The sequence below is a fragment of the Panicum virgatum genome, chromosome 6N (assembly GCF_016808335.1).
Source record: "Panicum virgatum strain AP13 chromosome 6N, P.virgatum_v5, whole genome shotgun sequence".
Lineage (NCBI taxonomy): Eukaryota > Viridiplantae > Streptophyta > Magnoliopsida > Poales > Poaceae > Panicum > Panicum virgatum.
The window spans coordinates 19,565,638-19,593,624 of NC_053150.1; the positions used below are offsets into that span (position 1 = coordinate 19,565,638).

General features: G+C 46.4%; 1 protein-coding gene, 2 long non-coding RNA genes and 1 pseudogene across 4 annotated transcripts; 2 read left to right on the plus strand and 2 right to left on the minus strand.

The window, feature by feature from the left end:
* The first annotated feature begins 5,266 nt into the window (after positions 1–5,266).
* LOC120680168 lies at positions 5,267–5,777 on the plus strand. Its single transcript, XR_005677496.1, has 3 exons — positions 5,267–5,339; positions 5,481–5,535; positions 5,655–5,777. It is a non-coding gene; the product is annotated as an uncharacterized LOC120680168 (long non-coding RNA).
* A 969-nt stretch (positions 5,778–6,746) lies between these two features.
* On the minus strand, positions 6,747–8,596 carry LOC120678005 (protein NUCLEAR FUSION DEFECTIVE 4-like). The gene is made up of 2 exons (XM_039959170.1): positions 8,261–8,596; positions 6,747–8,144 (listed from the first exon to the last, which is right to left on the minus strand). Exons 1-2 carry the CDS (start codon positions 8,594–8,596, stop codon positions 6,747–6,749), a joined length of 1,734 nt encoding a protein of 577 aa, XP_039815104.1.
* Positions 8,597–11,785: 3,189 nt separating this feature from the next.
* On the plus strand, positions 11,786–18,943 carry LOC120679759. 2 transcript variants are annotated; one of them, XR_005677313.1, is made up of 3 exons: positions 11,791–12,060; positions 12,178–12,330; positions 18,547–18,943. It is a non-coding gene; the product is annotated as an uncharacterized LOC120679759 (long non-coding RNA). The 2 variants fall into 2 exon arrangements; XR_005677312.1 differs by lacking the exon at positions 18,547–18,943 and having other exon boundaries at positions 11,786–12,060; positions 12,178–12,795.
* Positions 13,018–17,221, minus strand: LOC120679758 (annotated as a pseudogene).
* Positions 18,944–27,987: the final 9,044 nt, after the last annotated feature.

The window sequence follows — 27,987 nt, forward strand, 5'->3', positions numbered from 1 at the left end:
GACCATTTTTACTTGTAAATAGTTCGTCATGTGTACAATTTTATTCTCCTTTTATTCATGATATGGATTTATTTGTTCACTTTGTAGACTCAGTTGTTCTCTTGTAAGAACAATTAGTAATATAAACATGTTCTTTTTTAAAAAACCATTTGTTCATATATGGAGTCATTTTGTCCATTCTACGAATTAATTTTGTGGACGATGCTTAATTATTTGTTTGCATTGTAAGCTAAGCGCTTGTATGATGAACAATTTACTTGTGCGTGTGAGACTGTTTTGTTCGCTATGATAAGGGCGTGTTTGGCAGGACTCTGTCTCCTCTGGTGGAGCGACTTCTCCAGTGAAGCAGGAGCTATTTTGAAAAACGTATGGCAAATCAGCTCCTCTGAGTGGTTTAAAATACATAGAAAAGATGAAATGTCCATAATACCCTTCCTTTTCCATTTTATTTTTTTCTTTTTTTCTTCTCTTTTTATTTTTCTTACCTTCTTTATCTTTCCTCTTTATAGCCTCTTGCTCCTACTCCCCACGGGCCGCCGATCGGCCACCTCCTCCTATCGCTTTTTTCTCTGCTCCCCACGGGCCGCCGTCGGCCACCTCCTTCTCGGCCCCGCAGACCGCGCCGCCGCCAGCCCCCTCCTCCGTGCGGCCGCCGCCGGCCACATCTTCCTTAGGTCGACCTCTCTCGCCACCTCGACTTCGTCCAATGCCGCCGGCACCTCGCGTCGGCCTGGGCGCCGCCGCGTCCTCGTCCTGCTCCGGCGCGGCGAGGGATCTCCGGGGCCGCACCTCGCGCTGCGGCTCGGGCTGCCGGGGCCGACCACCTTCTCCCCGCAGCCGCCGCCGGCCACCTTCTCCCCGCACCTCCCCGCAGACCACGCCGCCAATGACCACCTCCTCCCCTGGACCGCCGCCGGCCGGCCTCCTCCTCCCCGCGGGCCGCGGCCCGGCAGGCCCCACCCAGGGGCAGAGCTAGCAAACGGCATGGAGGAGCCGCAGAGCCGGACGGAGCCACGATTCTCTAGCTCCGCCTCGCTGAATCCGCTCTAGAGAGCGCGATTCCAGGGACTCCAAGGTTGGAGCCGTCACCAAAAACACCATTTGGGAGGGCTCCGGCAGGAGCCGATTTTAGAGTCGGAGCTGGAGCCCTCCTAAACAATACCTAAACAAGGCTAGTCAGCATGCACTGCTTAACGGCAGGAGTCGTGCATCAGGCGGCCACGAACGAAATTGTCGCCTTACCGTCCCCTCAGGAGTCAAGAGATCGTGGGATGCAGCTTGAGACTGTTTGGATGTCTGAACGCCTAGCTGGCCCTGCTCTGACACATACAAATGGCCCCACCGAGTCTTGGCTCTGGGAAAATGAAAATTGTTTGCATGTGTTGAACTGAATTCTCAGTTCATTCGAGAATACCAGAGAAAACAATTTAGGCTACAACTTTCGGAAAAAAAATTAGTCTACAAAGTGCGGATTCATACACATCAACCAACTACGTTAGAAGATGAGAGCGGCCATCACAAGGGTGTGCATGCATGAGGGAGCTCATTCTGCGAGCCTCCACAAAGAGTTACGAGTGTTGTAGTCAAACGTTTCATATGTGGTACTGTTGATGAGAAAATGTGTCGCGCCAAATACCGAGGCATCTTGCAACCACATGCACCAAGTGGTCAGACATATATGTTAGATCGGTTAGAACAGCTCATCGGGCAGCCCGACGAGGATTCAACGAACTCCCGCCTAGGAGGGATCTCGTCAGGGCAAACACATCTTGGGTTGCTCTAAGATCGGCAGACTACTTAAAACGTCCTTAGAGCAGATTCAGTCCTTGTTCGAACTCGCAAAGGCAGCCCTGCCGAACCAAACCACGGTTCGGTCTCTCCAGTGTCAACATCGAATAGTGAGGCCCACATCAGAAAAAAAAATTGTGATCCTCATTCGTTCTCCCCTTCGCGCGCACTGTACAATGCTTATTTTTATTTGGAATGGGAGGGGAGCGGCCATATCCATGCCCCATTATTTTATTGGCTTTGGTTCGGCGTATCAGTTCAGCTTCCACCTTCTGATAGCAAATGTGCGAACCATTCAATGCGTATGGTTCGCATGCAGCGCCCCTTGGTTCGCTTTCCTGCAACGCTGGAGCTGCTCTTAAATGCCATAGAGACAAAGGAAGAATAGTACATCAGCATCGCAAAAGTTAGAATTTTGAGTGGTAAAAGGTAAAAATGATAGAAAGATAAATTGATTGATCGGTTGGATACTCGCAACCGCCTGTGGCCCTTTATATTTATAGGATGGGTGGTCTTACCCTATTAGAAATCTAATCTTATACAAATCTCGTGTCAAAACTTCTAACTCAGACTGTACGGTCTGGACCGGTCTGACCGGTTCGATGTATGCATTTTGATCGTCTCAACAAGAGATACAAAATGGTGAAGTCAAATTTGTATTTTGACAAAGTCACCGAGACCGATCTTACCCGTTTGTGCACACTGGTCTTACCAGTTTGCATAGTTGTGTTAATTTTGGTCATCAACAAATACCTCCTATTTGTTTTGGTAAAGCTTGCATGCTAAAAAATAATCTTATGATCCAAATTTATTTAATGACGATGAATACGGTGGCCATAGATAACTTTGAGGGACGGTAGATGTTATTGGCCATAAATCTTGCTCCGACTCAACATGATGATGAAACAACTTGCTTTGATTTCCATACTTGCTTAGTAGTTGCTGACCTTGCTAGTACAACCTCCACCCATTGCTCCACTAATTCTTGCTTGTGCTGCTTGCGCATTCGTTGTAGCCTTCTCTTTCGAATGTGAGACAAGTCGAGGGACACCACGCTGCTGCATATACATTGAATCTTACTTGTTGTGTGTCTCACATTTTCCAACATTAGCACATCCATCGCTTTTGGCCAGATTAGCAATCGGTCATTGTGATGAACCATAATTTGAATATGAAATAGGATAATGCAAATTGCAATAGATGGTCGCATGTGCATCATGTTATAAGCATAAGATGAATAATATCATGTTAAGGATATGACCAAAATCAAAGCATAACTGGTCCATAAACGAATACGATGCAACAACATGAATAGTTTGTTGTTGATGAAGATCCGATGGCTCTTGATGTTTTGGCACTGACTTGGCCTTTTTCAGTTTTACTCGGCCGATTCCTCAGTTTTTGAGCAGCACTCTTCTTATATTTGATTTCTGGCCTCCCCATCTTCTTGTTTTTGGGACCATTCCCAAAATCCCCAGATGAACCGGTTGGTCCAGTTTCAGAACCGGTCTAGCCAGTTTGTGCACATTCGTCTGATCAGTCTACACAGTCGTGTCAATTTTTGTCATCAATAGGCACCAAATTATCAAGGAAAAGGATAGACCTTTGCAAACTTGAGTGAAATATTGTACCAATGCTTAAAGAGTATCGGGTTTTCTTAAAACCTCGTGCTTCCTGCCGGCACCTTCGCAACTAACGGTGCTGTTGAGCTCTTTACGCGTCGCCAAGTCAATAAACAAGGGCAGTTTCGTAGAGAAGGGCCCGTTAATTACGTTGTCAAATAAAGCCGGTTTATAAAATCAACTTCAGAACTCCTGCGCTAGGAACCCCGAAGAATCTAATGAGGTCTTTGACCGCGTGATGGTTACTGTGGCATCACTATAGCCAATCAGCAATCACTACTACAGAATACATCATCGCCAACGCCCCATCACTGCCGGTTTGTTTCGAACCGGCGGTGATAGTCTATCACCGCCGGTTCCAAATGGACCCGGCGGTGATGCTTACGTATCACCGCCGGTTCGTAATACGACCCGGCGGTGATGCTGTCGACAGCATCACCGCCGGGTCGTATTACGAACCGGCGGTGATACGTAAGCATCACCGCCGGATTGTAATATGACCCGGCGGTGATGTGTTCTCCACCTATTTTTTTCATTCTCCCCTCCCTCTCTCTCTTTCTCCGGTATTTTTTTCCTCCTCCCCTTGGCGTCCGCCCACAGCCCTCCCACCCTCGTGGTGTCGCCCTCCTCCCAATTCCCATTCCACCTCCCGCGCCCTCCCATGGCTGCGGCGCCGGCCCTCCGCCCCGTCCTCCTCCCTCGTCCCGTGCCCTCCCATGGCAGCAGCGGCTGGCCCTCCGCCCAATCCTCCCTCCTCCCACGCCCTCCCATGGTGGCAGCGCCCGGCCCTCCGCCCCCTCCACCTCCCTCCACCCTCCTCCCGCCCCCTCTTGTAGCAGCGGCGGTGGCGGAGGCCTGAACGGCGGCCATGGCGGCCGGATCCGTGCAGGCATGGCGGATCTGCCGCGGCCGGGCCTCCGCCCCCTCGTCCTCCTTCCTAAGCTCAGGCCGGCGCACTCCTCCCTGAGCTCAGGCCGGAGTCGCCTAGAAGCCAGGAGCCTTCCCCCGCCTGTTTCCTCCTCCGCCATCACATCAGCCAATCTCACTGCTCCATCCATCTGATTCAGATTCAGCTTCTTTTGCTGCAGGTGGCTCTACCGGATCAAGCCATCAGTGACCCACGAGCGCTTCCAGCCCCGCCCCGCCTACATCTGCCTCGTCGGGGAGTTCAACCGCTGCACCGCCGCTGCCACACCCACGCAACTGCGCTTGCCCCCCTCCCTGGGTTAATTTTACCCTGCTCCTTCATAATCACTGGTTCCTCATATCATGTACTGTACTCTACACTAGGTACCCAACAAGGAAGTAAGTCGTCCTCTCGTCTGATTACCTTCTTTTAGTATGTAATTTTTTTTACAACTATTTTTCAGAAAAGGAAGATGTTTCTAGATTTGGCTCCACTGATGTGGCACTTCATCTGACAGAGCCATTTATGGATATCTCTTCCCTAATTGCCTTGTATGAGATCCCTACCCCTAAAGGATCGATGCAAATTTATGGATATCTCTTCCCTAATTGCCTTGTATGAGATCCCCGCTGAGAGGCTCAGCATGCAGTGCACCCACCAGATTGTACCCCTAATCTCGACTGTGTTAAAATCAAGGGCTCAAAACACTGGTACACTTTTGTGCCGTTAGGCTCCAACATCATGATCAAATTATGATAATATTTTTTTGAGACCCCTAAGACCTGTTCTTTGTCTTGTTATTATGTTAACAAGTCATGGTGGATATGCTCTGATAATTAAATTTCTGAAACATGATGTCCGACCAGTGCCGTGCCTCTTTTTTCTGAAACTGGAACCTCATGGTTTCTTATTTATTTAATGCCTCTTTTGGACCTGCTACTTTATTCTACTTTATTCTTTCAGCTTCGATAGATCAGTCACCCTCCATCAGGAACAGGTGGATTGAGTCCAATCTTTTACTGGTAAGAAAATGAATTCCTGCATATATTTTTCTTGCATTTTGCAGATATATAGTGGTTCTTTCATTTTGCGGTGATCAAGACATGCTTAATTCTTGAAACTGGATAGCTGCATGTATTAACCAGCTAATCTTTGCTTTTTAGGTCCCAGGTGAACTTGATAAACATATGGTCCATTGTGAAGGGATCTTGTTTTGCGGTAAGATAACTTCTATATTGTGCTATTTTTTAATGCTCTGTGACCAAATGCTCTTTGAACAGAGATAAGCTTGCTGATTGGATAAGATTAGCTGATGGACTGATAGATGCTTGTTTCAGATATCTGATTGTGTTTGTAATGGCTTCTTCACCTAGCTATTTGCCTATTCCAGTGGCCATTACAAAGAATTATGCTGAGTGTCATTTTTGGTTTTTGGAGTTGACAGAAGCCATGGCTCAAAAGAGAAGTGATATTCCTGACATCGACAAGAAAAAGTCAGTTCTCAACTTCTCTACTAGATATCTGAAAATTATTTCTACTTAGGCTGAGAGAAGGCTGAGAGGTGATTGTATGGACTCTTTTGTTTAATATGGACTCTTTTGTTTAATCTTGATGCATGAGCTCATATGGTTGAATTCTGCTGCTATAATTATATATTATATATGTTGTACAAATGATGCAATATTATTATATGAAAATATTTTTTTTTGATGGGAAAAAGGTCTTCACCGCCGGTTCGTATCTTCAACCGGCGGTGTTGATGTCCCCATCACCAACGGTTCCAGATACGAACCAGCGGTATTGATGTCTCCATCACCAACGGTTCTGGAACCGGCGGTGATGGCCCCGCTATCACCAACGACTTAAATCCAACGGTACCCAAAACCGTTGGTGATGCACTTTTAGAACCGGCGGTGATAGGGGTGGCTGTAGTAGTGAATTAATTACCGTAATTAGATTCGTCATGAAAAATTATACTCATTTCTGAAAAAGTTTTGCAAATACACCTCGTTTAATACTCCACGCATGTGAGATTTTTTTAGAAAACGTGCATTCTAAATCCTAAAATAACCAAACAAGGCAAGATAAGATCAGGCGTCGTCAGGTCGTTGTGGGACCCAACGGCCAGCACAATGATGGCTCGGGCGGGTGCTGCTGTTACCAAATTTTTACCTAATTATTTTGCTTCCTAATTATTTGAAAGGAAAATATAAGTACATAGAGTATGCTGTATGCAAAGTCAGGTCGTTAACACACTATAATTTTTTTTCCTCTAAAAAAAACAAATGGGACATCATTTGTCCTGTCCAGGTGAGCAACACACGTGCACACCTCCCCTTCAATTGAAAAACCAATTCCAAATCGCCACAAAAGGTTACGCAAAAAATACAAAAAATTTACAACACATAACAATCGCCCTTCAAAAGGTCTCAATGTTGCTGGGAGCTGTTCGGCAACCTGAACGACCCGCCGGCGTACAGCGCCCGGTACACCGGCCGTATCCTCGCCGCCAGCACCAAGCTCACCGCCGTCCCCAGCGCACAACACCCGGCCAGCACCACGAACGCGACCCTGAAGCACTCGGCGCCAAGGCACGCGTGCGGGTGCCCGCCTCCGCCGTGCCGCCGCTGCCTCGCGGCCTCCCCGTCGTACAGCCGCCCCATGAGCTCCTCGGAGAAGAGCACCGCGGCCAGCGGGTTCGCCACGGACATGAGGTTGTAGAAGAGGCCGAAGTTCTTGAGCCCGAACAGCTCGGACGTGGTCGGGATCATCACGGCGAACTGCGCGCCGTAGCAGACGCCGATGACTGCGGCGGAGGCGTGGACGACGCCCGGGGCGAGGGCGTAGGCCAGGCAGAGGTAGACGACGGCGAGGACGGTCTGCGTCAGCGACATCCAGATGGGCCGGGGAGCCAGCAGCGTCGACCGCACGAACTTCTCCGAGATGGCGCCGCCGCCGAGCCGGCCGAGGAAGTTGCCGAGCCCGAACAGGGAAAGCAAGACGGTCGTGTCGGCGATGCCGGCGGCGGCGCCGATCTGGGCCAGGTTGTTCAGCACGGTGACCCCGGTGCCGACGCCGATGAAGTAGCCGACCCAGAGCAGCCAGAAGTCGGCCTTGACGAGGGCCTCAGCGAACTCGAAGTCTTCTCCCCTCCTCGGCCGCCTCTTCCTTTTCACCACGGCACCCTCCCCTTCCGCTAGCAGCACGTCCAGCTTTTCGGAGTCATCGTCGGCCGGCGGCGGTGGCGCGTCCGATGGGATCAGCAATGGTTCCTCCTCGGCCGACGCCGGTGGCTCGGCGCTTGAAGCTGCTGCTGGTGGCTCCATTGCTGGCCGCTTCTTTTTCCTGAACAGTGTCATCTTCACCGGAATCGCGAGGGGCGCCAGGAGCAGCAGCACGGTGACGCCGAAGAGCGCGTAGCTGGTGGCGTCGGAGAGCTCGACGGCGCTGCCCAGGACCGTCGTGCCGACGAGGTACGTGCCGAGGAGGACGCTTGCGGCCTGCGCGAAGGCGAAGTGGCCGTCTTGCATGGCGTCCTCCTCGTCGCCGCCGGCGCCGAGCGCCGGGGTGCACGGCCTGACGTAGTACATGGTGGAGAGGCACACCACGGGGAGGCCGACAGCGAGGAGGAAGAGGAGCGCCGTGGGCGAGCGGTGGAGCACGCCGGAGAAGATCTGGGTGAAGAGCGCCGCGCTGAGGCCGACGTAGCCCTTGAGGAGGCCGGCGACGACGCCGCGGCGGAGCGGGAAGTTGCGCATGTTGGTCACCAGCACGGCCGTCACGAACCACGCGTTGCTGTTGGTCCCGATCGCCAGCGCGATCCAGAGCTGAAGATCACGGACATGACGATGTAGCATGTGTAGAACATAAGAACTGAAGATCATCGATCAAGAATTCAAGATAACGACTGAAATGGTAGCAATTCTCAGTTATTAGTTATTACCAGCCAGTACGGCATGCCGATCACGGTCCCGCTGACGGCGAGCCAGAGCGTGCCGAAGCCGACGAAGCAGAACGCGGCGCCGACGAGCAGCACAAGCCAGGGCGGGAGGCTGTTGCAGAGCACGCCGGCGACGACGCCGAAGTTCTCGCCGATGTCGTTGGCGACGCCGAGCATGGCGAGCTGCCGCTGGTCGTAGCCGAGCACCGACTTGAGCGCCGGCGAGTAGAGCGGGAACGTGTACGCGTTTCCCGCCGCCATCTGCACCCACACCGCCGCCGCCAGCCCCACCCACGGCGGCCGCGTCCCGGTCTTCACCTTCACGTTGCCGGTCGCCATCTTCGCGCTTAGATTCGGCTCGCCGGCGGTGCCATTTGCTTATGTAGGCGCGCACGTTCGTTGCTTCTTGACGTAGGTGATCGAGAGCGAGTCCATGACTCCATGGCGCCAGCTACTCCTATTGTCAAGCGCTTAGCTCATAGGCTCATGCTCCAAATTTTCAATCAGTTGACTGGTGTTTTTATCGGCGATGAGAATTAGGAATATATTTTCAGATTTGGTAGCTGCATGCCATGGCTACTTTTAACCAAAATTCAATGACACTTTACATAGTTTATTTATTAATAATCAAGCTTGGGAGAATGGGAGTCTCTTGGGCAATGTTGCTTGGTGTTCTAGCCTTGCAAAGTTCAACCAATAATGTACTATATGTACAGTACTTCTAAATAAGTTATAATCCGGACGGATGCTTCGTCAATGCAGATTGTTTCAACAAATTTCGCATCGTCGGGAGACGTGGTGGCAATAGCTGGATTGGAAGAGTTCATGGAGCTATCACGATGTATGTATTGATGAACTAGTGCAGGTCAGAGGAACAATGGCATATATTAACCAAAACAAGAAAAAATATGTATGTATATAATAGATAAACAATATTATCACATTTTTTCCTGGTCTTCTGAAGAATGAGTACCATTCATTGTTTACTATTTGATTTGACAATGAGGTTCGAATAAATGAGTTATACTTTTTGCAACCATTATTACATATATGTTTTGTGATTCGAGTAAACTAAATCTGTCCGAAAATACAACTTACAACGTTAGAGAAAAGAGATGCAAGAACAGGGACAGGATTATGTCCAGAATCATCTAGCTTTCTGCAGTGCCCTGCCATGTTGCTTTGATCATTGTCGCATTATGGGGGTGGGGGTACTATGTGAAAGATTGGTAACGAGCATAGCCAATATTACTATTTATGGGTTACGAATGACCTCTCATTGGTAACGAAGCCCGGTACCAATCACTATGTTAGAACCGTCCTATAGTGACGTGCACAAAAGTGACATGTCTTTGTTGTGCGTCACTCTAATATGAAAGGTGACGCGCACAGATGAGGCGCGTCACCTATTATTCTCCTAGGGTCCCTCGCAAAAAGTAGCTTGTCACCTTTGACAGAGGAAAGATTATGCAGCTCATGAAGCCCATCACCTATATTACAGGTGACGAGTTATATGTGGAGCCCGTCACCTGTAATTATGTCATAGGTGACGGGCGTTGTTCTTATAGATACAGGTGATGGCCCTCCATGAAGCCCGTCACCTTTGTAGAGCACATAGGTGACAGGTCTAATTGATGGTAGTCACATTTGAGCCTGACCTACTATTTCCCATCTGGCAGCCGTCGCTCGGGCAGGCAGTTCCCAGTATACGGCGGCGACCATTTTGGGCGATTTCGAGGTCGTGCAAGGTTAGTGCTCCAAATTGTCCCCCCTCTATATTTTCATCTCATTCCCTCTCATCCCTCTCCTCTTCAATTAATTGTTGAAAAATCTTGTGTTCTTGCGGATGTAGATGGAGGATAAAAGTTGGATGGACCTTCCTACCCATTGTTGTCCGCTGTGTACTTGAGAGGGTTGAAGTGTTTCATGGAGATTGCGAGGGCCGACATGGAAGCGAGGTCTAAAACAATAATCTACTGTCGGTGCCTTGATTATAGAAATGATAAGAAATACTCTGACTTTGAAGTAGTATATGCGCACTTGATCGTTCGTGGATTTCTACCATATTACACTCGTTGGAATAAGCACGGAGAGGAAGGGCCTAACGAAAGGGGGGAATGGGTCGCTGATCATCAAGAAGGCCCGAACAACAGGGAAAGGCAGGATGATGATCAAGATGGGGAAGAAGGCAATGGTGATGATGGTTAAGCTTATGATGATATCAGTGAGGAGTGCATTTTGGAGTGCAATAATGATCAATTTGATGTGTTGGTCGACAATATTGAAGACATGATCCGTGATGTAAGAGGAGAAGAAGATGAGATGATGGAAACTGAGCTGCGTAAGTAATGCAATTTATTGAAGATTCCAAAAAAAACTCTTTATCCCCATTGTGAGAAGTACTCGTGGGTAACCAGGGACCTGTAGCTTCTGCAACTAAAGGCTGCTCATGGTTAGACGGACAAGAGTTTCAAAGAATTGCTTGTTCTCCTGAAGGATATGCTGCCAGAAGGAAACTTGCTCCCAGATACTATGTAGAAGGCCAAGCAGATTGTGTGTCCAGTGAGATTGAAATTTTAAAAAAAATCATACATGCTATCATAATTGTGTCCTGTTTCGTAGAGAGAATGAAGATCTGGACCATTGCCCTGAATGTGGAATAACGAGGTACAAGCATCGAAAGAATGGTGGTGATGATGGAGAGGACAACAATAAGAGGAAGAAGGGGACTCCTAGAAAAGTTGCATGGTACTTTTCTCTGATTTCAAGACTGCAGCGAATATTGTTGCGTTGGCATGAAGAGGGTCATAATAAAAACATAATGCTACGTCACCCTACGGATTGTGCTCAATGGAGACATATTGATAACACATATGGCTGGTTCAGGGATGATCCTAGGAATATTAGGTTTGCTATAAGCACAAATGGAATGAATCTCTATGGAAAAATGAGTACCTCACATAGCACGTGATCTGTTCTATTGTCAATCATGAATCTCCCGCCATGGCTTTGCAATAAACACAAGTATATCATGTTGTTAACATTGATCTCTCTTTTTTTTTCTGCAGATTCTCGACCGGACCACTTGATTCATCATCGTTGGATGCATATATGTACACGGATTTTAAAGTGAAAATTGAATATTTGTGCACATATTTTAAAGTGGAAATTGGATATCTTTCCCATCTTCCTGCAAGATATATAAGATTATCTCTACTCTCTCCATCCAAAAAACAAGTCATCCTAGGACAAATTAACAAAAGGGCAAAATAATCATGTTGCCCCTATTTACTTCTCTTATTTGACACTATTGATTCTTTCATGCATATGCACTTTTAAAATAAGGTAAGATGACTTGTTTTTGAATAAATTTCGAATCTTAGAATGATTTGTTTTTTTTTGGACGGAGGGAGTATGCTTCTGAGGAAACTTGCCGTGATAAGGCCCAGGCAGAGGTTCGCTTATTCCTACTAGCCCAACAAAACTTCAAAAAATGAACGAGAGCCTATTACGTCGCCCAGTCAGCCCAATCCAATTACTCCACAGGCTTCACGTTTCCAGAACCGGCCTGCTCATCCCGGCCCGTGACACTCCGGACGCTCGCGCGGCTCGCCGCCGGCGCGGTCACCGGGGCGTGGCCCTCGGCGACGACGGCCACCGGCTCGTTGGGAACTCGCCCACTTCCGCGCCGATCGGCGACGGACCGCTGCTCCAGCTTGGCGTGCTCTGCCCAAATCTGTGTGCCTCTCTCGCCGCGGCTCAGGCGGTGCCTGGGACGAAGACATCCATCCGTGATTTTTCTGGTACAGCAGCCTTCAAATTCGCTCAAATCCGTCATGTTTAGTTGAACACAAATCGCCGAATTTGTGACCTAGTGGGTTCGATTTTGATTGCCACCTTTTGATTCCCTCGAATTGTAGGGCAGGGTTAGGGTTTCACTTGAGGTTTTGTTTTTCCCCCGGATACTCTGATGGCGAATCATCGGATAAAAGAATTCCCGGTGATCGAGGTGACCATGTGCCCCGTCAACGATCTGACCGGCCTTCTGAATCGATCACAGTGTCAATTGTCAGGTAAGCAAGCTTTGAGCTTTCCAACATTTGGTTTCTGGATCTCTCTCTCTCTCTCTCTCTCTCTCTCTCTCTCTCTCTCTCTGTATTTTTTCCCCTTCCTGCAGTTTTGATTGTTCCAATAGTTGACAAATGCTAGGTTAATTATGGCTGATCTTGTAGATGTCAACAGTCTCTTGTCTCGGTATAGTCCTTTTCACTTTCACTTTGGTCAGCACTATAGGAGCGTAGTTGATTTTTAAATGCTGTACATAGTCCATTGTACAGTATTTGCTTAGATGCATGCATGGTAATACAAGATCGTTTTAGTTCTGGTCAACTCGAGATTTCCTGGGAATACATAGGACACAACAACGACAAAATCAAATATTATCATATAAAATTACTCTTAAGGAACATGTAACTGATGAGTCGAGTGATGAATTGGATGGACGCTTTTCCTTTTAATGTGATCATAATTTCTTTGTATAGATCTGTCTGCCTTACATAGAGGCTAAGTACTTTCTGTATGTCTGAAGATTCTAATTTGAACTGTGTCAGTAGCAATGAGTCGAGTAATCATAATTTCTCAAAGTAAAACCACGCGGCTGAACTCATGAACATTTGAAGCATACAAGATTTGATTTATCCATTAACATTTAGTATCAGTTACACCATATCGATCACATATCACAAATGTAATGTGGAAAGGAAACAAGAAGGCTACTGAATATATAGATAACTCTCATCATCTGAATGTGGTAATGAACAACGAACACCCGCTTGCTTGCTTTGCCTACCCTAGCATAACAGAGCACTAGCTAGAGCACAGAACAACAGTTCATTTCAGGTAGTAACATCGGACTCTTTGATCTCTGAACAAAAAAAATATCAAAATGATAAAAATTAAGAGAAGAAAAGGTCTAAAAAAAATAATTCCTGCCGATCCATCCATGACTTGTCCCTTCCCATGGCTGCACCTGCACGCATGCATGCGAGGCCTGCTGACTGTGCATGTGGCCTGGATCGACCGACGACGACGCCGTGCACGGTGAGCCGGTCACTAGGTTTATTCTGCTGGCGGCGGCTAGCTGACCTGCTCGCCGATGAGGTCGAGGCCGACGGCGAGGAAGGTGACGCCCTGGAAGAGCAGGAAGTAGAAGTGCAGGCCCTGCGCGGAGAGCAGGCTCCGGGTGGCGGCGGTGAGGAGGAGGAAGGCGAGCGCCAGCTCCTTCTTGAAGATCCGGTTGGGCTTCTTGTTGGCCTTGCTGCTCTTCTTGGGGGTCGCCGGCGCGGCGGCCAGCGCGGCGGCGGCGTCCTCCTTGTTGGCCCACTCGGCGGCCTCGTGCTCCCTGAGCTTGCCCCACTCCTGGAGCCCTCCCTCGGAGACGCCGCGCACGAGCTTGGCGGCCGGGCGCGCCGGCACGTGGGTCTCCTCGGCGAGCGAGAGGATGTCGTCCGCCGACGAGGTGCGGCCGGCCTTCTTGGTGACGATCCACTCGTAGGAGCTCCCCAGCTGGAAGAGGCCCGAGACCATGGCGTTGAACTTGGTGACAGACATGGTGTTCTCGAAGAGGAGGTAGGGGATGATGAAGGGGAACGACTTGGGCGCCGGGAGGATGTTGAGGATGGACAGGAGCACCGGGATGTAGCAGATGACCCAGATGGGCAGCTCCGCCTCCGGCACGAACATGGTCAGCGGCAGGATCACGCAGAAGAGCGTGAAGGAGTAGAAGGGCAGCACCAGCTTCCGCAGCAGGAAGAAGAGCATCACCAGGTTCGCCTTCTTCCAGAACGGGATCTGCATACAGATCGATTATTGCATCCACATCGTCAATAATGCTCGAGCTCTGGAAACATGCATGCGTCAATGGAGGATCGGAGACGACGCATGTGCGTTACTACCTTGGACTTGAAGACGGCCGGGAGGCAGAGGCGGAAGAGCTGCATGGGGCCGGAGTGCCACCGGTGCTGCTGCTTCCGGTAAGCCTCATAAGACTCCGGCAGCTCGCACAGGACCTGCAAATTATTGTTTGTCACAAATAACAACCGTCAATGTCTAACAAAGCAACCATTTACATCATGCAAGCTAAGCATGTCAGAGATTCAGCAAGCAAGTACCTTGACGTCGTTGAGGAAGATGAACTTCCAGCCCTTGAGGTGCGCGCGCACGGCGATGTCCATGTCCTCGACGGTGGTGCGCTCCATCCAGCCGCCCGAGTCCTCGAGGGCCTTGATGCGCCACACGCCGGCGGTGCCGTTGAAGCCGAAGAAGTTGAGGTAGACGCCGTTGACCTGCTGCTCGACCTCGAAGTGGAAGCACAGGTTGATGTTCTGCAGCCGGGTCAGCAGGTTCTCGTCCTTGTTCACGAAGCTCCAGCGGGCCTGGACCAGACCAAGCTCCGGGTTCCCCTGCACCGATCCACGTGGACATAAGATTGTCTGACTAACACATACCCCTAGCAGGGATCCAGATTAATAAATACTTATAGTCCTACGACCGAGGCCATTAAGGTGCTCATTTCTTTGTCACAAAAACCTACTAGCTAGTGCACCAGCCAAGCTATAAGTCGACAGCTCAAGTCAACCGAATCTGGGTTTTGGACGGTCATGCCCTACTAAATTTCAGATTTTCAGTGGCTACCATGACAGTTACACTATCCTGTCTCAGTGCTACATTAACACGTCACGTACTTGTTTATTTCTTGAGGAATGTACTAAACAGACTAGCTAGAAGAATTAATTAGTTACAGATCTTGAAGTCATGCATGGCTTTAATTAGGCTCATGGAAAGATCACATGTTTATTGCATAGTTTACATCAATCTCAATCTACTAGAATGTGTAGGCATCATATAATACTTGCATCCACTTGCATGTTGAGATCCGAGACTAGCTAGGATGGATGCATGTGTGATCGAGGAGATCGATGCGCAGAAACAGAAATAATTAAACAGGAAGCAGTAAGACTATAGGTACCTTGAAGTGCGGCACGGTGAGCTTGAGGAAGTCCGGGTTGGGCTGGAAGTCGGCGTCGAAGATGGCGACGAACTCGTAGTCCTTGACGTAGTCGCAGCTCATGGCCGGCCTTGTAGCCGGTGCGCGACAGGCGGTGGCGGTAGATGATGTTGACGCCGCGCTGGCTCCACTTGGTCACCTCCGCCTTGATCAGCATCTGGCACACCTCGTCGTCCGAGTCGTCCAGCACCTGGATCAGCAGCCGGTCCCGGGGCCAGTCCATCTGGCACACGTGCGAGATGGACATCTCGTACACCTGCCATGGAATGGAAGGAGAAGCAAGCTTGCATTGGTCGGTCACTCCCACTCTTCAATGGCAGCTGCGTGCTAAGTAAAAAGGTAGAAGAAGACGTGGCAGCTGACCTCTTTCTCGTTGCACATGGGCATCTGGACGAGCACCATGGGGATGTATCCGTCGGCGTCGTCATCGGCGTCGCCGTTCTCCACGTCGGCGGCGGCGCCCTTCCTGCCACGGCGGGGCTTGTTGCCGGAGGCCGGGATACGGGGCTTGATGCCGCGGATCTTGATCCAGAAGCAGGCGAGGCACTGCACGATGCGGTCCACGGACTGCACCATGAAGAGCAGGATGCAGAAGGTGGACAGCTTCTGGATGGCCCAGGCGATGTAGTCGATGCGGAACTCGAGCCAGGCCACGTACGCCCGGTGCAGCCACCCCTGGATCTCCTGCCGCTCCGGCACGCGGAGGTGCTCCGGCAGCTGCCGCAGGTTCTCCGGCAGGTGCCGGAGGTGCCCCGGCAGGTGCTGCAGCTGCTCCGGCAGGTGCTGGAGCTGCTCCTCGAGCTCCTGCAGGTTCCCCGGCAGGTGCTGCGGGAACTGCCACCCCTTGAGGTGGGCGACGGTCTCCAGGGCGAGCATGGCGAGGGAGAGCAGCAGGAACGCGCGCAGGAACCGGAGCATCACCCGGCCGCGCCCGGAGGCCTCGGCGTCGGGCTCCTCGTCGGCGTCGCGGCTGCGGCGGACGCGGCGGTTCACGGCGCCCAGGACGCCCCAGAAGCCGGCGGCCATCCAGGCCACGCAGCCCACGGCGCGGTGCGCGCGCAGGAGGAGCACCCAGGTGAACTGCTTGGCGTTCTTGCCACGGGCCTTGTCGGAGGCCGGCATGCCGGGCCCGTCGATCTCCACCAGCGAGTAGGGGTTGTCCATCTTCACCACCACCGGCGTGCCGCGCTGCTCCTCGCTGCCCCACCACGAGCTCGGCGGCGCCATGGCTAGCTAGCTTGCTGCTCGGCGGTCACTCGCTGGTGCTCGATCGGCCGAAGAAAGCTAGCGCGCGCCGATCAGTGGGCTCACGGAAGCGCGGCCGTCAAGCTGCTTGTTGCTCCCGAGAACGCCACAGCATGTGGGGTTGCTTCCTACCTCTTCCGCTTGCCCCTCGGAGACCTTGGGTTTGTGCTAGTGAAGTGATGGTGCTAGCTAGCAGCTGCTGCTGTCTAGATCTTCAGTTCTTACCTCTTGGTGAACTTAATCACCTGCAAGTACACATCATTACACCAAATGAAGTTTAACAAACTGTAAAATAAACACGATCCAAAGAGCAAACAAAGAGCCAGGGATTACTGATGAGTACTGACCTTGTAACCTGATGAGATCGAGAAGCCGGCCTTCTTCGTTCTGACGAGCTTCAGATCCAAGAAAGGTGTGACCAGGACGTACTGATGCCTCGGACGAGGCAAATGCACGGACGCAGAGTCACACACAGACTTCCACACGCACACTCTCACAAGAGCACACACTCTGGTGTCTAGAGATGAGCTCACACAGTGGCTAGCTGCCTGAGTTTGAGGATAGTAGAGATACAGTGGAGAGTAGTAGTGAGTAGCTGCGCTCGAGTGTGTGACCACCAAACCGCTACTGCTGTACTACAAGCTCCAGACTCTAGACTCCAGAGTAAAGCATCCGGTAGGCCACTAGGAGGGTTTTATAGAGAGATGGGGTGCCCGGCAAGAGAAGAGAGAGATCTGCAAGGCAGCAAGTGCAGTGGTAGCTAGTGACGCAACACTCTAACAGTGCCCAGTGATGCATAGACTGTCATCATGTTGATCTCTTTTCTTTAGGAGAAAAAGAAGAATCTCCCATTATAAATATAAGTGAAAAATATGTAAAAAATATTCACACTGTTTTACTTTTTTTTTGGATGCAGCAGGAGCATAGTAGAGGTTGCAAGTTTTGACCTGATTTGTTGTGCATTAAAGTCATGTTAGGGGTGGCGGAGGGGGTGGTGCGTATGCGATCTTGACTTGGGCGGGGGATCGAGCCGGAATCTGCCATTGCTGGCACCGTGTGCGTCGATCGAGCCCATGCCATGTGGGGTCTTTAAATGAAGCACAAGCCCGTTGGCCTTGCTAGATCATGGTTAGACATCGGCTTAGTACTATTATTAATATCGCTAATCTACACTTATGAACTACCCAAATGCACAATGCTAAGTGTGAATGAACCGTTAGGCACACAGCTAGGCGTCAGATGGTGACTAAGAAGCTTCCTTGGAATTTATTGGGATTGCCGGGTTCTTTTCCCTCTCTCTGGTTGGCATTTCTTTTCCGACGGAATTTCTCCTGATTGGCAGAGTGCCATGCTTTCTGTCCGATCCTGTGGGCTAATGCCTGCAAGTTGGACCTGGGCTTGTTGTTGTTGGGCTCGAACTCAAGTTGAATTTTGGACAAGTCCTTTTGTCAACTATGCATGGACCTGGACCTGGACCTGGACCTGGACCTGCAAGTTGCTTTCTGTCTGATCCTGGGTGTGTTTAGTTCACTATGCATTTTGCATTTTTGTGTTTTTGGAAGGAAATCTTCAATATTTGAAGTATTAAATGTAGACTAATTACAAAACTAACTACAGATCTCGTCTCTAAACTACGAGACGAATCTAATGAGCCTAATTAATCCATCATTAGAGCTTGTTTACTGTAGCATTAATGTAGCAATTTAGTGTCTAATCACGTCCTAATTAGGCTCATTAGATTCGTCTCGCGATTTACAGTCCATTTGTGTAATGCGATTTATTTTTTGACTACATTTAGTATATCATGCAAGCGATTTATAAAAATTTTGCATTTTGCATTTTGGAATCTAAACAAGGCCTGAATATATATTGTAACACAATTTGTATCCAACTCTTCCGAGCCACTTTGCCGCCACTTTGCCACTGTTAATTTTGGTTTTGCTTCACTATCGACTTCTGACACCAATCGACCCAGTAGCAGTTCAACAGCAAACCTTGGTTCAACTACAGTGCCCTTCATTACTGACATCCCTCAAAGGTTGTTATGACCTTTGGTAATAAGGAAGGAATGACACCGGGAGTGCTAGGAAAGGGGCTAAATGACGAAATGAAAAAGAGAAGAGGTTAAGTAACAGCTCGCTCCCTATTCTAGTTGGGGAGCCCTTGATGTCACTAGTTGAATGGAGAGCTGAAAACAACACGAGCATTATTTTCATATCTACTTTTAAAGTTTCGTATGTAAGCTGGAATTTTGTGTTGTTCTTTCTAAAGAATATTAACTTTGCAGTAACATATATGACAAGAGTAACCCACATGAATTATTCTTATTATTTTGTATAGTTGTGACGTATCATATATATGAGATTGTTCAAATCTGATGTATTGGATGATTTCTTTGTGGTTGAAGATTGCAACATCTTTTTCTAGTATTAGCTAGTTTACATAGTTTACTTTCTTGATATGCTCTTCCAGAGTAGCTAATTTACTTTGATCTTGTGGGCATCTCATGCTTCAAGCAAGTATTGACTTGTCACACATCTCAAACAAGTCAAGAATTGTAACGTTCGGAAAACATGTATCACATGTTAGGGCTCTGGACCATATAGATTAACTTGAGGTTTCAAATGAAGGTCAGTATAGTTCTTAACCGATGTTCTAACCTTAAATATTTTGACTTGGCATGGTCAAGCTAGCGCGCGACCTGCATGGTGTAAAATTTTATGACAGCTTTAGTCATCAGTCAACAAGAGTTTTTCCCCCTCCACGTTGGCCACTGTCAATTGTAAACTCATGCAAGAACATTTTCAACTGAGAACTAAGTGAACAAGATGCCATTGATGTAAGGAAGCTGTGACAATCTATCATAACGTCACCACTATTATAAACCCTTCAAGAAAAATGTTTTCTTCGAGATTTACCTAATCGGTAATTTTTCTTCGATCCAACCTTTTATGTAATAGAGCTCAATGCTATAGCAGAAATAATCATGCATGTGGCCTCAATGGAGGGAATATGCCTCATGTCTGACGGTCAAAATTTTGATCCTATTGTATATTGTTACTGATCTTTAAAACCGACTACAATAAACCGTCAAAACAAATCAAAGCTTTGGTTTACATCACTATACCTCTGTACACTTAATTAAAGTTTGCTGAACTAATAGGGGTTTCACAGAAAGCCAAGTAAATCTCGCATTATTGGGGGCTGTATTTTTTCATTGCAATGCATTACATCAAGGTAATGTACAAACTTTTGAAAACACTCCCAGCCTCTACATAGAGGGATAAATGCAGCCTAAAAGAAAAGGAAAAAGATAGATTTAATGATAAGCAATCCGTAGACTAAACCGCCATCCATTTACCTAGTTAGGTAACTCCTAAGTCGCCACACCAAGAGTCCTGATGCCGCAACAGCCGTATCTTGCAAAGCTGGCTTATGCATAGTAGGATAGCCCACAAACCAAGCCCATTTATACTCGAGTATAATCTAAAACATAGAGGAGTCACTATTTTTCCAAAAAAGTAGATCCTTTCTACATAGCCAAAGCGATCAAAATGTAATTGCCACTCGCCCACTGCTAGCAAAATAAATGGATTTGATCGCAAAAAAAGCAGAATAAACAGTTTCAGATCCTTTGTCATTTGCCTCAGCTAAGTCCCAAACTTTTGAGAAATACTTACTGTGAAAACCTTGAAGCTCCTTGAATGATGATCATACAGGTCACGCAAAACGACACTCAAAGAACAAATACTATATATATAATCTCATCTTTGCAGTAGAAGAAATATCTCTTGCTGCCTATAAAAGTGTAAATTCCCTATCTTATATATAAAACCATAAATCTTCCATTGTTGATGTCGCCTATATAATTTTTTGTGTTCTTTGAAACTGTACATACCTATCAAGTATTTCCTAGCAATCTATTTCAATTAATGAATCATACAGATACTAGTACCTTTTTTGCAACTAATGTACTAATACCTGTCGTTTTGGGATGCACGGGGTCAATGAATTTTAGTTTTGACCATTAATACCTCTTTGAATAGTAGAAATTAACTTCCAGCAGTAGTATGATGAAATTCATCATGTTCGCTAGTCCAAGCGATGCAGCAGATAGATGGGCACAAGCGCAACGCTCCAGCATATGAAACTTTCCACGGACAAATCGGCCCACTCCCTGACAGGATATTCCAACACGTGAAACTTTCCCCGGAGAGATGGGCCCACCCCTAACAGGATATCGCTGTTGGAGTAGGATATCATCATCGTGGCACAGCGCTGTGATAGCAATGGCGACGTTCTAGCCGGCGAAGACGGAAACGACAGGATAGGTTGTGCTCAGCGACAACCAACTAAGGTAGCTCCAATGTGTGAAACATCGTAGCTTTGCTTCAGCAATATTCGAATAATTGGATTTTAGGGATCGGATTTAAGGCGAGCCACAATGTTTTCCAAGTATGGGCGCCTTGGCTGGACAAAAGCATAGGTGCCAAGTTTTATTTTGCGGTCATGTGTCGGTCGTTTGCACGTAAGTAGAGCGTACACAGGAGGAAGAACTGGCTTTAGATGACCGACATCAAGCCCCAGTCATCTCCAACAGTTTCTTATATTTTCTCCATAAAATTTGATGTTTGCCAACTCCGCCGGCCGGGCGCAGGGTTTGTCTGGGCTAGTTGGAGCGCCATGGTGCATGCCGCACATGGCAGGGCGGCCAGGGGCAGGCAATCGTCAGCGGCAGCCACAAAACCTAGATGGAAAAACTAGAGGCCGGCGGCCAGCCCTTGCCGTAGATGGAGACCGGCGGCGTGCTCCAAGTTGATGGCGCCAAAGGGAAGGAGGTGCGGCACGAAGGGGAAGAAGATGTCAACCGGAAAAGAAGTGGACGGAGGGAACGATGGGGTGTGCCTATTTTTAAGCACAAGAGAACCCATTTTGCCAATTGTTAGTAGATGGAGGCCTTGGGCACTTGCATATCATGCTGCATAAAAATAAGTCTTGAAAACACTCCCAGCCTCTACATAGAGGCATAAACACCTAAAAGAAAGGAAAAAGATAGGTTTAATGATAAGCAATAAAGCGCCATCCATTTACCTAGCTAGGTAATTCCATGGTCACCACGCCAAGAGTCCTGATGCTGCAACAGCCATATCTTGCAAAGCTGGCTGATGTAGGATAGCCCACAAACAAAGCCCGTGTATAGTCGAGTAGATAATCTAGAACTTAGAGGAATTACTTTTCCCCCCCAAAAAGTGGATCATTTCTACATAGCCAAAGCGATCAAAATGCAATTGCCACTCGCCCAAGAATAAACAGTTTCAGTTCCTTTGTCATTTGCCACAGCTAAGTCCCAAACCTTTGAGAAACATTTAATGTGAAAACCTTGAAACCCCTTGAGTGATGGATCATATAGGTCACACAAAACGACACTCAAAGAACAAATGCTTTATAGTCTCGTCTTTGCAGCATAAGAATATCTTTCTATATATATATATATATATATATATATATATATATATATATATATATATATATATATATATATATATCATAAATCTCCCATTATTGATGTTGCCTATGTAATTTTTTGTGTTCTTTCAAACTGTACATACCTATCAAGTATCTCCTAGCAATCTATTTCAATTAATGAATCATATAGATACTAGTACCTTTTTTGCAACTAATGTACCAATACCTGTCGTTTTGGGATGCTTGTGGACAATGAATTTTAGCTTTAATTTTTCAATCAATATCTCTTTGAATATTATATAAATTAACTTTCAACATTTGAATGATGAAATTCATCTTCAATGGTACTTTTGAAAATATTGCCCATTTACTATGTTTCGAATGTGTTTAATACCATTAATTCATGGTCAAAATAGTGTCTTAATGGTGGGGCCACTGTCTAAAATGACAATTATTTGAATATGGGAAATATTAATTTCATTGAAAATTAATTAGAACATCTTATACGTTAATGAACTAGTTGAATGATGGCAGTCCGTGCTTGAGTCTGAAAAGGAACATGAATGGGGTTAAGAACCTAAGCTAGCACAACCATGAGGTCCAAAACTCCAAATTACAGCGTGAAGTTCTAGCTTCATGCAAACTTGTGCTCACACTTCAATTCAGATGAACGCGGCAAGATCAGTTGTCCTCGAAGTGCTCATTCCAGCTATGAAGAAACAAAAATCTATATCATTTCTTGTACTGCACACTAATCTTAATTATAATAGGTCAATGCCTCTTGCATACTAGAGTAAGCCTGATCAGATCTTATAGTCAAATGATGAGATCGACGCGGTATCAAGCTCACCTTTTCCGAGAATGGAAACCCAAACCCGCGTGAGGCGGTGTACTATTCGTCCTTGGTTCTATTTTTCTTTTCGTCCCCGTTCACAATCTCGATGTGATTTAATTTTTCTCTTCTGTAAAGCTAAGGAAAGATGGAGGACACCATCAAAGTTTTCCGCATTAATTACTGTGCACCCGTGCATCGCTTCAAGTATCGTTGATGTATGCCATGTGAATGAGCGCCCATGCAGTGACAACACAGGTTAATTTGCACTGAGGAGAGATGATGATATGGTATCAAAACAAAATGGCGCGGACTTTGAGTTCCACTCATGAAAGGATTAGGCATTGAGTAAACTCATCTTTAATGCTAATTAGAGACCTGAGAGACCATGTAATAGATTTAATGTACTATGTTCCTCAGTAGATGTATTGTATCATTTGTATAATTTTACACATTAACCAATGATTAGTGGGAATGCAAGACTGACTAGGCTATTGTACATTAATCTAGCCTAGATTGTAATATATTGAACAATCCTGGAAATATAAATGAGTCATTAAAGAGAAGAACGTTACAAGGAAAGATGGGCACAACATATGTTCATTTCAATATTGCAAAATTACTCTCATTTCAATGTATGGGGTCGGTTTTGAAACAAAATGCTAGTAGCATGTAGAAGGCTCCCACGCCATTTTTTTGGGATGGAAATGTCTGTACATGAATGTTTCTGGGAGCTGATGCAAAATGAGACGATGTTCAGTGCAAATTAATTACGGGTCTGTAAGGAACATGGCCCCATTAAGCCATTGTTTGTGATTTTGGTGATTGTGTGACAACATAATCAATGAGACTAACAAATTTGTGAGATCACATTTATAAGATTTTTAGGTTCCATGGATGATGTCCAAACCATCTCCAAGACGTCCAATTCACCACAGAGATGTGTCCAATCCACCGCTGAGATGACAAGTCGTAGTGAAAAAGCAGAGACAATATATTTGAAGTGTCCAAAAGAAAGCAACGACGAGTTGGACAAAAAGATGCAGAAAACAGTAGCACCGGTTGAACCGGTGACTAAGCACCGGTCTAACCGGTTGGCTTTGGATACACCGGTGCCCTATCACCGGTGCAAAAGGCCGAGCAATGCACAGCCAAGTGGAGAAGTCCAAGTAGCACCGGTTACACCGGTGGTGCTAATTTGAGGCATCGGTGCAATCACCATGCCATCACTCAGAGAGCATGTTTGGCGTGCAAGTGAAGATTGTTCAGCACCGGTTACACCGATGAACCACCGGAGCAAGGCACCGGTAAAATTTCACATCAGTTGCAGAAGATCTCTTCAGGACTGGTTGAACCGGTGAGACACTGGTGCAACACACCGGTCTAACAGGTGGCATTGTCAGAGGGCCAATGGCTAGCTCAGAGCTGTGAGTGACCGGTTACACCGGTGCCCTATCACCGGTGCAACCGGTGCCCTCGCAGAAAAGTAGATAACGGCTAGTAACGGCTCTATGGACTTGGTGGGCTATATATGCCAACCCCCAGGCATTTCAAGGTTGCTGGAGTTCAGGAATACCACACCCACACCCAAGAACATCTCCAAGCCATCCACGAGCTTAGTGATCATATCTTTAGTCCTTAGCACACATTTGAGAGTGTTAGTGCTAGGTTAGCTCTTTAGAGAGTGAGAGAGCAAGGCTTTGAGCCTTTGTGCTGTGGTTCTTTAGCGAACCAACAAGATATCTTGGTGCGCCGGCCCCTTGGAGCTTTGAGGCTCGCCGGCAATGTCAACGACCCTCCGACTTGGTGTGGGGCGGCGTGGACGACTTTGTGCGGGGGACGTGGAGACCCCCATCCTTTGTGGAGAAGTTCGTGGAAATCGGGATCAAGGTGACCGTGATTGAGTTCATGGGAGAGACTTGATTGTCAAGAAGCGATACTCTTAGTGAGTGCTTCAACAACGTGGATGTAGGTGTGCCTTTGTGGCTAACCGAACCACGGGATAAACACCAGCGTCGAGAGTTTGCTTTCTCCTATCCCGCTCTTTACGTTTCCGCATTTCATACTAGTATTTCTTGTGCCTTTACTTTCATAGAGTAGTTTCTTGATAGGAAAGGCTATAGATTGCTTAACTCTTTTGAGATAGGGGTTTCACACTAGAAAAATCTTAGTTGCACATCTAGATAGCTTGTTTTAGTTTAATATTGTGCAATTTTGTTGGAGCTATAGGTTAGGTTTTTAAGTTGTCTAATTCACCCCTTCCTCCTTTTAAGCTAGTGCACCCGATCCGATCTTTCAGTCTTCAAGCTCGAATAATCATGGGTCGTCATAGCCAAGCATGGGTAGCTCCGATCCTTTAGAATGAGCTTCTCTGGCAGCCTTACGAACCAAACGTACTCGTCATGCCTATTCTCTTTTGGGGCAGATAACTCGATCAGGTCCAACAGGCATCCACACAACACACAATACTCCCTGCAAATCATTTGCCACAGACCTGAAAGCAAAACAAGGACAATGCTTCTGATCCGGACAATGCTTCTGATCCGACGACAGCTGGCTGTGCTGTTACACCACTGAATACGGTTCTACTACCCTCGTCTTGAAATATAAGATATTTTTATTTATTCTAAGTCAAATTGTTCTAAATTTGACCAAGTTTATATAAATGTGTAATAATATTTTAAATATCAAACAAGAACAATTAGATCCATTATTATGCCATATATCTTATAATTTACTTATTTGATGTGTTAGATACTTTGATTTAGGACAAACCAAAATGGCTTATATATTTCAGGACGGCGGGGGAGTATTTAACAAATGAAGATTAGGACTGTAGGAGTATTTGTTTCTTATGCTAACTCTATACTGAGAATACCTGCAAAGGCAACCTTGTCTTGCATGGTTACAAATAAACGAGCTTCCCCAAGTTAAAAAATATGGAAACATTCGAAATTACCAATTGCCACAAGACCTTCGCGCCTAAACAACCTCGTAGGTCGCAGCATTGGTCTTCGTTGACATGATTTAAATAATTTCTTCGTCTTTTGTCTCCTTGTGGCAAATGTACTTGAACAATTTTCTTTGACGCAGCCCAAGTGTTGCACTGTTTGGCTCCACGCATTGTGACACTTGCACTTTAAGTTTTTCCGTGTCAGACTCTGCCAACAAAGTCAAGACCAAAATGATAGATCTAATATTTGAACATTAGCCTCACTGGTCTGATATATAACACCGAGAGCAACAGGGTAACTGACCTATAAGGACTAAGTCATATTATGCTATGGTTTCTTTATAAGGAAAAATCTAGTTTACACCTTCAAACTACCATAAAAGTTTGACTTTCAACTTTTAACTACAAAACCGGATAACAAGGATCATCCAACTATTGAAACTAGACAAATTTGGCCTTAAACGGTTTCAAAGCTAACTTTTTATTTTGTGAAATTTTAAATACTCAAGTTTTTAATAAAAAAGCATAAGTAATTTATTTTAAATCAGAAAAATACGAAATAGGTGCCAACATTTTTTTAAAAATGTAACATATCTACTGGCACTCTACTTATCAGTTATACTTATTATATTTGAATAATTAAGATTAGAATAAAGCACCAACAAATAGGTTACCGTTTTAGAAAAATTTTGGTACCAGTTTCATATTTTTCTAATTTAAAATGAGTTAGTTTTGATTTTTAGATCTAACTAGAATTTTTTAACTTTCTTTGTAAATACAAAACTACATTTGAAACCACCCAAAGGGTCAATTTTGTTCGGTTTCGACAATTGAATGACCTCCGTTATCCAATTTATAGTTGAAGATTAAAAAATAGTTTTTATGATAGTTCCAAGGTGTGAACTGGACTTTTCCTTCTCTGTAACTTAACTTTTTCTGCTAAGAAAAATGGGACAGGAGGCGGAGCCCTCCACCGTGATCTAATTTCCCTTTGTAATCACTATGTGAGGACCACAGATTTGTAACGGGCACGGATGGCCTTTAGGTAACGGGCAAAGCAACCGTTACCCTTATTGCGTAACTATTCACAGGTCAAAGGTAATGGGCCAATGACCATTACTAATAAGAGATATTTGTAACGGTCATTCAACCACAACCGTTACCAACAGCAGCAACCAGTCACCCAATATGGCTGTTTTTGTGGCCCACAAAGAGATTTAGTAACAGCTATAGTCTATAGGTCGTTACAAAAGTTAGTATTTAGTAACAGTCATTGAGTAAAGACCGTTACCGATATCTGTTACCAGGCACTCAATATGGCTGTTTTTGTGGGCCCACAGAGAGATTTAGTAATGGGTATAGTCTAGGGGCCGTTACAAAAGTTAGTATTTCGTAACGGGCTTTTATTAAAGTCCGTTACCGATATCTGTTACCAGGTCTCCTTGCAGACTCACATGTCAGCTGGTGTGGTCGTTATTTGATACTCGTTACCTATATTCCATTTAGGTAACGATTGTGACCTTACAACTGTTACACGTAGTCGTTACCCATGATCAAAGCGTCTCCTTCTGGGCCCACTAGTCATATATTGTAATGGTGTTTTATATAAACCCCGTTACCTTCATGTCGTATAGGTTGCTCATTTATATATGCCCGTTACAAATAGGTCATAGCCATGCCCAACTCGTCAAGGTTTGTAACATGTTTTGCTTAATGCCCGTTACCTATACATCAGCCACCACACAAGCACTGGCCTGTTTTCTGGCTGCATCCTGGAACCAGCCAGGACTTGGCAGTCACCAGGTCATTCACATCACATATATACAAATCACACAGACACACACACACACACACACACACACACACACATATATATATATATATATATATATATATATATATATATATATATATATATATATATATATATGCACAAGTAGACATCACATTCATAAACATATATACATAAGTAGACATCACATATATACACAAGTATACATCAATACAAGTTGCAAATTTATGACTGCAAGAATCAACTGCAAGTTTCAAGTTTCAATTACACGTACATATTCAGAACATCTACAATGAACTCACGCTGCATCTGCTGGACCATTATAGAATTCACCCTTTGGGTCGATGATGTCCTTAAGAATGAACTCGCACAGCAT

Excerpts from the sequence above, each read along its gene's own strand:
- LOC120678005 (XM_039959170.1), bottom strand. The coding sequence starts at position 8,596 with ATGGCGACCGGCAACGTGAAGGTGAAGACCGGGACGCGGCCGCCGTGG. Across the intron at positions 8,145-8,260 it reads TCGGCATGCCGTACTGGCTG|CTCTGGATCGCGCTGGCGAT; the intron begins GTAATAACTAAT and ends CGTGATCTTCAG.